Below are 12,208 nucleotides of genomic sequence, written 5' to 3'. Positions count from 1 at the left end.
AAAGCAGGGAAGCTCCGCTTAAAAGTTTTCTGCTCCCCTTTGCTGGAACAGGCTGGTCAGAAATACAGCATTTGCTGTCCTGCAATGAGTGTGGCTGGAAACAAATTGTTGAGACAAGTGTCCAGCAGCAGCTCAAAGGGGGGCTTCTGTCCTCTTATTTTCTTCCCGTTTAGTTCGAGTTGTGACGCGCTTGTGATCTGTCGGAGTCCCCCTTTTGATGTTCCCCTCTCAACAAATGGCTCAGACGTCCCCAAGTGGGTGAGGTGCAGCGGCAGCTGATAGTCTGAAGAGAGACGCCATCGAGAGGCTGTGCCACCCTCCCGGTGCTACTAGCCTGTCCTCCGGGATTTCAACAGTTCCACATATTAATCTGGCTCTCACAGAATGAAGTGAAGCAGCTGCCGGGATCAGTAGGCTGATATATGTTTGTACGAGGAGATTAATGGGTTGTTATACAGGATATGAAGACATATAGCATTGGCGCTTTGTGCTGATGTCTGGAGTGATTGGATACTGTTTTCCTACACCCACATATGGGAACTGGGCTCACTGAGTGATGCGTTCACAATAAGAAGCATCATGATGTGGGCCCTGGTCTGGCCTCTCGAATGCACTAAGGCTAAACTAAACTGTTGAGAGGTAAAGGTCCTAAAACAGTCAAATGTGGCAGTGTTTCTTGTAAAAAGCATGATGCAAATGAAAATGGAACCAGTTGAACGAAGAGTGTGGGGTTCCTCTCAAATTTAGGAAATCTAGGAAGCCGAGTCTATGAAGGGTTTTGAAGCATGGTTGAGCTCAGTGTAAGCATGACCACTAGCTGCATATCCTTATCCTACTCAAAGCAGTGAAGGGGTGGAAGGTTTTCCAGAAAAAAAACCCAAAAAAACATTGCAAACCCAGGCTTGTTTACGAAGAGCCGCAAACACTCCCATTTTGCTCCCGTAATGTATTTGAAACCTTTTGTCCTCCATGCTAAGCTGTTCCATTTCTAACATTGACCCCCGCATTTTTGATTGGTTAATGGCAAATGGAAATACATTAGAAGGTATGTGTTACTTGTTATAACCATAAACTAGGAGAAGATAAATCCCATACAGAAATGCCAGTTCCTCCGACAGAGTACTAGCCATTTACCCTACTGGAGCTCTGTGTTTTTCCTTGTGTCACTGTACCAGCTCTGAAGGATTAAGGCATGTGCTGCCTCCATAACACCTGTAGCCAACTGTCGCACATTTCTGAGCAGTGGTGTGAGAAGTGGTCCATGCTTTGGGCCAAGCAGGGGTTTGCATGGCATAGTATGAAATGGAGGAGATGGCTAACCACAGACTTGGGTGGTAACTGTGCTTCTCAGTGTAAAGCTCTACTACCAGAGATCCATGACTGGCTGGCATTTCTGTGTGTCAATAAGGAGAAAGGAACTAAATCAGGTCTGTTCAGCTGAGGGCCAGTCGTTTGCTCTCAGACCTTTACTGGGCCAAACCTGCAGAGAATCACTGGATTTCACTTTCTTGGTTAACATGTCAGGGCTATTAGTGAAAGAGGCGGAACTTGGCAGGGTTGGAGCAGAAACCTGCAGGCATTAGTTGCCCAGTTGAATCTCCCACCAGTCCTTTCCAGTCTCAGCAACTGGCTTAGATCTGAGTGCTTCGCGGGAAATGCACTGTTCCTCCGTCTCTTCTCTTTGGCAATCCAGTTGTAACAGATGTTGTTGCTACTAAAGAAACATCACGGCACAGCTCGGCTAATATATTGTGGCTAAAGCTTCAGATACTAGTTCAGAAAGAAAGAATTTTTTAATTGATAGGTAACCTTTGTCAGAAAGCATGCTTTGCTTTCTTTAGGTGACTGTAAAAAAATGGAGTATCATAGTATCAGTACAGAGGTGTTAAAAATATTCACTTTCCTACATAGGTTAGTCAGGCTATTTGAAGCTGGTCGGTAAATTGTTTCATATTGATCACATGTTTGTAGTGGTTTGGGGTATATAGGTAACAGAATTAGGGCTTTACACACTTTACACAAAGGATTTACACATAAAATAATTGTTGAAATTGTAAAACGGTTCAAAACTTTTATTGATGTAGTATAAAGTAGTAGTAATATAGTAGTAGTTCCAAAATATAATCTCACAAAGCCTTATTAGGTGTAAATCTCTGTATATCCACTGTATAACTTGTGTATTTTACCAGAAATAAGTGTATAATTCAAGGAATCTTTAGTACAAAGTATATGTTACTTATTTGTGGGTTTCAGTTCCCAAATGAGCAGTCACCTTTATGGCAGCTTCGGTTAGGTTAAGTTGCTAAGTTATATTAGTTGGATTTAAAGATTCTGTGTTTCATACTAACTAAGTTATTTAACACCACCTGGCAGATTTATGTGAACCAAATATGTAAAGGACTGAAGGAAATGTGCATTTAAGAGTTAGTCAGGATTAGGCTACTGGGGAGTAGACACATTCATCCAGGTTTACATATGCCAGTTGTAGATGAGAAAATTTGTTGTTGTTGTTGTTACAAATATTTCTAGGCTCCTAGGTTTGAGCCCTTTTTAAATATGCAGATTGTGTGTCTGATGTGACTGTGAAAACACAAAGATAACCCAAATGAACTATTGCCATTCTAATAACACATTTAACGCTAAACCCCATCAGGACAGTAAGATGCTTTTTCTGGTAGCAAAGTTTGGAATGGAATATGTATGGACAGAATGCTGACATTGTCACTTCCTGTTGCAGGTGGAGAGCTGTGGATCACTGAAAGAGCTGGTGGGTGTAGCTAAGAATCACCGAGGGGTGGAGCTCCAGTCCTGCTCACAGGTTCAGGTTCAGAATGGGGATTCAGGGGAGAGGCACGGCAACAGATCCTTAGACGGCTCGTACCTCGCGCAGGACAAGGGCGCTCTGGAAAATGGCCTCCCTCGCCAGACAGGCTGCAGGGCACAGTGCCCTGCTGACCCGAGCATGAGCCCCTCTCTGGAGAACGGATTTGCCACCATCCGCGACGAGCACGACTCCGAGAAGGACACGGACGAGACGCTGTCAACTCTGCCTCGGAAGAAGCGAGGGAGACGGAAACTGGAGCGGCCGACTAAATGTGAGTAACGCTCAGCCTCTTCCGGCGTTGTGCTTCACAGCTGTCTGTGCCTCAGAGGCCAGGACCACTGTGTTTTCACTATGATAGAAACTTTTAGTTACTAAGGCTGTAAAATAGGACCTACCTAGAATTCTTTAGCTGTGGCAGTGGTTTGACAGTGTAGGACAAACTACCTCTAAAACTGACACGTGACTCTTAAACTGACATTTTAGAGTCATATGTAAAGGCTAGATTGATATGTTCTCATCAGTGACCTTCACCAAAATAGAAACCTCAGTGTAACATAGAGAATGATGAAGGTAAGAAAACGTGTCCTGTAGAAATGACTCTTGTAGCCAGTCCGATATGCTGATGAGTTGACCTATCAGATTGTCTCTGCCCTGGGTTCTCTCTCTCTCTCTCTCTCTCTCTCTCTCTCCCTTTTTTTTCCTTCCTGTCCCTCGCTCTCTTTTCTCCCATGTTGCCTGGTCCAGGGCAGCCTATGACCTTGATGAGAGCAGTAAATAAAGCCTGGGTAGGCTTGAGCTGTCTCCTGGCAACCTGCCCTGGATGGGTGCAGTGCACAGAGACAGCAGGACTGTATTGTAGTTGCTCTCTCAGCAGGGACTGCGCCAGGTGGATGGCACTGTGCCCAGGCCACTTACACACTGGTCCAACATCAGGCTCCCAAAACCCAATTTGAACTCACCCACTGCACACATACAATACACCACACGCATAAACCATGTCCCATCTATAAATGATCCGGCCTCAGTAGGTCTGCGCAATATATCGTTTTTTAAATCGTTATCACAATAGTGGCCTTTGTCGTAGAAGACTGATAGCAAATGAGCCCTGTGACAACTCTCAGACATTTCAGATAAGTGTTCTGTGAATGTTTTCATGAATCATCAGCATGGGTTAATATATTGCAAGGCATATACCAGTCAGAATATAGTATTTATGTCCATATCATGTGGTTTGTCTCGCACTTACGCACCCATGGTAGAATATAAATTTTAAAGCCTAGAGCCTGGGTCTTTATTAATGTGCTATTAACACACATATGCTTTATGGACTCCTTTTATGCATGGCTGCCTCATGCCTATAGTTCCTATTCGTATGCCTTATACAAATGTAATTAATAGTTCTCACTTGATTTCTGCACTGGGAGCACTGTGCTAACACATGGAACCGAGATCCTGCTGATAACAGTGAATTCAGTCAGTTGAAAATGTACCACTTCCCTAATCCATCCTGTACTATTTCTGTGGATTGGATGGAAGAGGTAGTCCAGCTCAGGCATATGGAAGGCAGCTCAGGGGTCCTGTTCAGCGTGTAGGAGTGGATCTCCGCGTCCCTCTCACGGCCACTACCCATCCCCCCATAACAGAGATCTGCAGCATAGCTGCCAGGCGACCAAGCACTTTCCCTGGCTCGCCTTCACTTCTCCTGCCTTCCCGCCAATTTTGAGGAGGTAACCACACTTGCATTAGGTTTAGTTCTCCCCTCTCAAATTCCCCCCTCGCAGTCAGATTCATATAAGGTCTGTGGTTTCAAAACACGTATCAGACGTAGGTGACTTCTGAAAGATGGCCGTAGGATCGGTCAACCGTGGCACGCACTGCTGTTCTTGCTGTCCATCTGGAGGGCGCAGGAAGGATCTCGCCTCGGTGGAGGGGAACCGGGCCTTAGGAACATGCGTGCTGGCATGTGTGCGGGCCTGGCATGCTGGAGTCTCTAGGGGCACAGTGTGCCTGCCACGCTCCTGAACCCACCGACACTGGCAGCCGGAGCAGAACGGGCCCCTCCTCCACCTAATGGGCTGGTTATTTACTCACTTATTCCCTTTGAAAGAGAGGGAGAGAGAGCGGGAAAGCGAGAAGGGGAGAGTAGGGACAGATCTGGAGAGTTCTCGGTAGGTGTAGGCTCTTTGTTTAGGTGGGGGTGTATGGTACTTCAGCCGACAACCTACTAGCTCTTGTGAAAGAAACAGACTCTCAGATTTTGCTCCTAGCCTCTTAACGCTCAAGTACTCTAATGTGGCCAGAGGATAAAACACAGATAGGCTCGGACAAACCCCAAACAGTACTCTCTAAGCCGTCACATGGAGCTGGGTTGAGGAAGATCTATAGTGCGCATGGGGTCGGAGTGGAGACCTGACATTTTTTTCCCCATGTTCGCTTGATTTTGGGCTGCTCACGCATATGGTTCATACATGAGGATTAGTGCCCCTAGCAGGGCCGGTGGGACGTTAAAGGAAGATCTGATGGACAGAAATGGTGACATATCTGGAGTTAGTGATATATCCCAGCTCTAAGGACCATGTTCTACACAATACTGAGGGTTCCCTGATCTAACACACCTAATTCAATTCAGCAGCTAATTATCAAGTCATTAGATAATTATGGAATTAGGTGACGCAGTAGGGAAAACACAAACGTGCAGGGAAAGGGGTCCTCAGGTCTCTCATCTAGTGCGATTTGCACAATGCAGTATGAACGAAACACAGATTACAGAATATGTTGTCCTCACGATTTCTTTCCATGAAATAAGCCTCAGTTTTGCTTGTGATTTATATACGTATATTTATGCAAAACCTGAAAAACCCCTATATAAATTAGCGTTAGTGATCAGTAATATCTCTGATTATTTCACATTATTACATTAGCAAAAGGAGCCTCACAGCAAGAATTGTAAGAGTGGTTAGTTTATTATTTTCATATTGAAAAGAGTATTATTTCATGCATTTGCCTGTTTTGGTCAAGATATCACATGAGTGTATATCTTAAAGCTATAAAAAATATAAGCTTTGCAAATGTGCAGCACCCCAAATGTGTGTATATATATCTATTATATGTGATATTGGGTGAGTATAACAGCAGATATTTTACAAATGCTTAAGAAAAAGGTATTTTATATTTATGCGTCACTTTGGAGGTTTAAGTATATTGAGCTGCGTTGAATGGTGGGTTCCCCTCCTTGGGTTTCCCATGCCCTGCTTAGGACCATGCCTTACTACTCACCCATCATGAATCATTGTAATAGCCCTGCTAGTGTTTCAGGTCACTACAAATGGCAGCCTCTGGCTAACCCCTGCCTGCCCTTCTGAAACCAGCCAAAGCAAAGCTGTTTAGGAATGAACCACATCCTTTTGTATGTTGAGACTTTAGGAATGTAAATCAATGCCAAGGCGAAGAGGAGTCATAGCTGGCGATCATTGGCGCAGGTTGCAAAAACCGTTGCAAGGCCCTTAGACAGAGTTCATGCAGATGATGCAGGAAATTTAGTTGTTTACAAATATACGATGCTATTTGATGCTGAAGCTATTTTATTCAACCATGTCTTGCTTAAATATTTGTTCATTTAGTCACTGAATATATGTTAGAAGAACGGTGGTTTAAACAAGGTGCTTTTTTGAAATTCCATTTCATTTCCTGTGCGTTTTTGTGGGAACCTCAGATTACTGAATACAGTACTGTGTGCACTTCTGTGTGCTCAATTAAGTTAATAAGTCTAGATTAATATCTGATGTGAATACCCGCTAATCTATCGCACCACTTATGCAAACAGCTTATTAAAATCAACCTCAGGTGCTCCAACTTTTTCCCAGAACAGTAGGTTGCAGAGAAGGTTGTTGAGTCTAAAGGTTTCGTAGTTAAGATTAACGAGCAGGCTAGCTGCAAATGTCGTTGGCACAAGTGGCCCAGCTTGCTTGCGGTTGAGGCTAGTGTGCAGCAGGCTGTGGGGGTGGGGTGGGGAGGGGAGGGGCTAATGGCAGGCAGCTGTGGAGGCTCAGCGCGATGAGGCGCAAGAGCAAGGCGGGGCGAGTGCCGCCGAAGTAAACCTGCCCCGCCCACGCCCATCACCGATCCGACCGACACTGTCGAACCGTCACTGCCAACAGCAGCCTTCTCTTCCCGTTGTGAGCTGTCGGCGACGTTTCCCTGCCACAGTCAAACGGAGACCCGATCCTCTTTATCCGGATAGCGTGACGCTTCTGACAGCGCCGCAGGCCATCCGTGCGGTAATGACGTTCGCCGCATGGGTTTGAACCTGAGGTCCACTAGGGTCACTGTTTGCCGCCAGGACCTGTAGGTTGGGCCAGTGGAAGAGACCCTGGATGATGCAGATCAGAAAGGATCTCTTTCATCTGACCATCACATTGCAAAAAGGACATTATGAGATACCAGGCGCAATAATGTAGTGTCACTTAGATGTTTTATTCAGCAAGGGGCTATTACTGAAACTGCATTTTAAGATACTGCACGGTCATCAATGACAGTGGCCCTGCAGTATTAAGGCCCGAGTTAGTTCCGAAACGATTTTCACGTGTATTTTCAAAGGAGCATTAAAATGACAGAGAACACCAAAGGCTACAGGGCAAGCATTCAGCTTACAATCAGCAAAAAGTGAATTTGAGTAGCTGTGTGTAATATAGCCTGCAGTACACATGTCAGATGATGCCACTATGATTCCCAACAGTAACAACAAGGTTTTTCAATATTAAGTGTATTTGTGAATTTTATGAATGGCTTCTTTTTTAGCACTAAACTATCATATTAACATATATGACTCATTTTCCACTTGGAAATCTTTGCCTTTTAGCTGTACTGCATTACACTTTTGTAATAGAGAAATAGATTACAAAAAGCTATTGCATCGTGTGCAGTAATAGGCTGCTATACCATCTTATAATATGCTGTAATAAGCCTGTCTCATAATACGCTGTAATAAGCCTGTCTCATAATACGCTGTAATAAGCCTGTCTCATAATGCGCTGTAATAAGCCTGTCTCATAATACGCTGTAATAAGCCTGTCTCATAATGCGCTGTAATAAGCCTGTCTCATAATACGCTGTAATAAGCCTGTCTCATAATGCGCTGTAATAAGCCTGTCTCATAATGCGCTGTAATAAGCCTGTCTCATAATACGCTGTAATAAGCCTGTCTCATAATGCGCTGTAATAAGCCTGTCTCATAATGCGCTGTAATAAGCCTGTCTCATAATACGCTGTAATAAGCCTGTCTCATAATGCGCTGTAATAAGCCTGTCTCATAATACGCTGTAATAAGCCTGTCTCATAATGCGCTGTAATAAGCCTGTCTCATAATGCGCTGTAATAAGCCTGTCTCATAATGCGCTGTAATAAGCCTGTCTCATAATACCCTGTAATAAGCCTGTCTCATAATGCGCTGTAATAAGCCTGTCTCATAATGCGCTGTAATAAGCCTGTCTCATAATGCGCTGTAATAAGCCTGTCTCATAATGCGCTGTAATAAGCCTGTCTCATAATGCGCTGTAATAAGCCTGTCTCATAATACGCTGTAATAAGCCTGTCTCATAATGCGCTGTAATAAGCCTGTCTCATAATGCGCTGTAATAAGCCTGTCTCATAATGCGCTGTAATAAGCCTGTCTCATAATGCGCTGTAATAAGCCTGTCTCATAATGCGCTGTAATAAGCCTGTCTCATAATGCGCTGTAATAAGCCTGTCTCATAATGCGCTGTAATAAGCCTGTCTCATAATGCGCTGTAATAAGCCTGTCTCATAATGCGCTGTAATAAGCCTGTCTCATAATGCGCTGTAATAAGCCTGTCTCATAATGCGCTGTAATAAGCCTGTCTCATAATGCGCTGTAATAAGCCTGTCTCATAATACGCTGTAATAAGCCTGTCTCATAATGCGCTGTAATAAGCCTGTCTCATAATGCGCTGTAATAAGCCTGTCTCATAATGCGCTGTAATAAGCCTGTCTCATAATGCGCTGTAATAAGCCTGTCTCATAATACCCTGTAATAAGCCTGTCTCATAATGCGCTGTAATAAGCCTGTCTCATAATGCGCTGTAATAAGCCTGTCTCATAATGCGCTGTAATAAGCCTGTCTCATAATGCGCTGTAATAAGCCTGTCTCATAATACGCTGTAATAAGCCTGTCTCATAATGCGCTGTAATAAGCCTGTCTCATAATGCGCTGTAATAAGCCTGTCTCATAATGCGCTGTAATAAGCCTGTCTCATAATGCGCTGTAATAAGCCTGTCTTCCTCGGGTCCTCCATTCTCTGCTCCACTGTTGGTGTATAGAAGAGCTGCTGGGAGACATTACATGTCTCTATAGAGATGAATCTCCCAATTAGACTATCAAGAGCTTTTTGCTGCAATTATTTGTGTGTTCTTGTGTGTTTTTGTTTCCCTCTAGACGTTGAACACAAGGAGGACGAGGGTGGGGACTCTTTGAAGAATGAGGTATGGAGGTATTATAGTGTTGGCGTTCTTTGTTTTTTGTCTTTTTTCTGTGTGTGTGAGCGTGCGTGCGTGTGCGTGTGGCGGCATATTGCATGTGTGCCAATACATTATCAAGTGCCCCATTGTCTGAAGTGAAGACCGTCCACAGTTGCAAAGTTCCAAAAACAGTCACCAAATCCCTGAGACCACAACGTTGTGAAAGAAATGGTACCCTAATGGCGACTAGGCTTGAAATATCAAATACACTTGGTCCTCTGGCTGGTCCCATTCCTCCCCAGACAGTGGCTGTCTGAGGGAACAGTGGGGCCCTCAGCATTGGCACACACACTCGCCTGTGTGTCCATCAGCCTCCCTTTCCTCATTAGTCTTTCCTCTCCCACCCCTCCAGCAAAGAAATGCTTCCCTATCGCTCTCCGAAGAAACTGCCTGTTTCCTTTCCCCTCCTAACGATAGCAGCGCTGGATAAGCCGAGTGAATTAAACAAGCGGTTAATTTCCCCCCTGTTTCCCCCCCTTCATTTGTCCCTTTAAGCAGGGAGCTCGAGGCAGGCTCCGTGGGGGAGTGGGCTGGGAGGTCAGCCTGCGGCAGAGGCCCATGCCCCGAGTAACCTTCCAGGCCGGTGACCCTTATTACATTAGCAAGAGGACCAGGGAGGAGTTGCTGGCCAAGTGGAAGCTGGAGGTGAGTACCGCTGCTCGCCGCTTGTCCCGCGGCGGGAGAGGCAGGGAGGTAGTGACGCAGGCCAGCGCTGCAAGCATCCAATCGTACGGATTAGACCGCCTGGCGCCGGAGGGCTGATCTGGGATCAGAATCTTGCCAGGGTCCGGGTCAAGGTGAGAACTGATCTCAGGTGGGCGTTCGCAGTCTGAGATGTTTCGGTATGTAGCCTCTGAGCGCTCAGTTCTAGCAAGAGAACTGTGAGCGAGGAAAAAAAAAAACTGTGAAAGCCAAGTGTATTTGATGAGTCATCTGATATCTCATGAAGGTACCATTTATTTCATGAGCAGTTCTGGGGTTTGCCTGGTAGACTTCGAGCCCGTCGACCCTTCCTTTGATAGTGGTGGTTGCTACCTGTTGTTGTATATATCACCCTCCTTTGTTCAGTGCTCTTCAGCTTTATTAGCCTGATCTAAAGCATGAATGTTAATTCTCGTCTACGTTGTAGTGAATTAGGCGGTTGCGGGTACACGTCTTGGTTAATGTCAGTGTGTTATGCATGCAAACCACTAGAGCGCGATTAAATTGTCCTTCTTTCTGACAATGGCGGATTGATGGTGTGGAATAATTGGAGATCAATGAGTGGACAACCCGGGGGGGGGGGGGGTGGGGGGGGCAGACACTATATCACCATCCAGCTTTCATTCTGAGACGATTACCGGATGAGCAAGAGCCTCGATTTCCCTGGACTTTTGTCATGGTTCTCTCTTTACTTTGAAGATCCAGCCTGGTTTTCTGTCCCAAAGGTGGGAGCCTGTGCATCTGCTACACATGTGGAGCTGTGGCTGGCGAAGGCGCTGGCCTGTTAGTCACATTTCACCACAACTGTTTTTGATCCACTCTGGGAGCCGTGTTCCATGGGCTGCAGCCTGTCCCTTAGAAAGCGGCGCGCCTGTGCAGTCTCCTTGCTGGCGGGCAGACATTGCTCCCCCTTATAATGCAGTGTGTAGCGAGAGCCTCTGTGTTACATAATGTTCTGTCTCCATGGCAACCGAATGGGGCCTACCATTCGACGGCCTCCCCCCAACCACCCTCAACCCTTTCCTCTGCCCCCTGGCTCAAGTAGGATTGAGGAGAGGCCATAAAAGTGTCAGAGCAGCTAAATATATTGCCATATTAGAAGGATACACAGTTGTCCCACGAGTGAACGTCGTAAAATTCCAGGGGAACAGGCGTCCACGCGGAGAAACTGGAATTCTCTCTACTGAGTCAAGAAGTCAAAGAATGTGTATTTTACCCCCATTCCTTTACTGGATAGGCCCTTTGTGGAAGAGCCCATACTGTTTTCCAAAGATAGCTTCATGGAGTCTTCGTTTTTGTGCAGCTCTCAGCGCAAAACGGAGTAGTGGAAGACTGCCGGACAGGTGCTTTGATGTGCTTCCTTTCACTGTGTACAGCGTGTTGGGCTCTCTCAAAAGCTGGTGGGGGAGGTTTAAAGCCTCCTAGATTACTGAACCCCTGCCGGCTTTTACTCTGCAAGGGAAGGGGAGAGTGTCCTTTTTCTTTTTTTTTTTTAAATAAACAAGTGCCCGACACTACTGTCAACTCCTCTCTCCCACCCCCACCCCCTGTCCCTCAGTACTATGGATATAAGACTGAAGATGAGGTTTGCAGCAAGTTTCCAGCGCTGCTTGCAAGACGGCCTCCTGGCTGCCTGCCAACATTTTGCAAGTCCTCTCTAGCCAACCAGAATTCCTGTCGACAACCACCTGACCCTGAATTCCCAGACAAAGAAATGTTCATGCTTTCTATTTTTTTCCCCTTGCCTTTTTTTTTTTTTTTTTTTTTTTTTTTTTCTGGAGCGGTCTCCTCTAACCCGAGAGTGGGGGCAAGAAAAAAGCGGAGAGTCACACGTTGGATTTAAAGTGCTGAGTGCAGGCGTGTATGGGTAGGTTGGCGGTGTTGTTTGTTGTTGATAGCGCAGGACGACGGTATGCGTGTCTGAGTGGGCTTTGCTGGAGGAGGAATTATGCTGACTTCAGGTATTTCCAGAAGACTCGTTACGGACCATCTGCTGTGGGCAGCTTAAAGGAAACCCGTCACTTTCGAGCCGTGGAGAGGAGGGAGCCCAGGCATTTGCAGGAGTCCACAGGAAAAGTAGATTTGCTTGACCGTATGTTATTGTAGGAGTGTGTGCTTGAAGGAGTTCCTGCTCTGATCATCTTACTT

The 12,208-nt window shown here is 45.7% G+C and overlaps 1 protein-coding gene across 16 annotated transcripts in view; it reads left to right on the top strand.

Annotated features, from left to right (window-relative positions):
* dnmt3ab (DNA (cytosine-5-)-methyltransferase 3 alpha b) overlaps positions 1-12,208 on the top strand; it is a 29,796-nt gene that overhangs the window by 5,857 nt on the left and 11,731 nt on the right. For 3 of the 16 annotated variants that reach the window (XM_081721337.1, XM_035532786.2, XM_035532790.2), the window contains 3 exons: positions 2,738-3,095; positions 9,276-9,322; positions 9,854-10,003. In XM_081721337.1, the coding sequence (XP_081577463.1) occupies positions 2,738-3,095; positions 9,276-9,322; positions 9,854-10,003 (555 nt within the window). Of the gene's footprint in view, positions 1-2,737; positions 3,096-9,275; positions 9,323-9,853; positions 10,004-11,905; positions 11,928-12,007; positions 12,153-12,208 lie in introns of those variants that run through there. The other 13 variants (XM_081721338.1, XM_081721339.1, XM_081721341.1 and 10 more) reach the window with 11 other exon arrangements.

This window comes from Electrophorus electricus, chromosome 10 (genome assembly GCF_041902795.1).
Source record: "Electrophorus electricus isolate QZ-2024a chromosome 10, ASM4190279v1, whole genome shotgun sequence".
Lineage (NCBI taxonomy): Eukaryota > Metazoa > Chordata > Actinopteri > Gymnotiformes > Gymnotidae > Electrophorus > Electrophorus electricus.
This window is presented reverse-complemented; position numbering and strand designations above follow the sequence as displayed.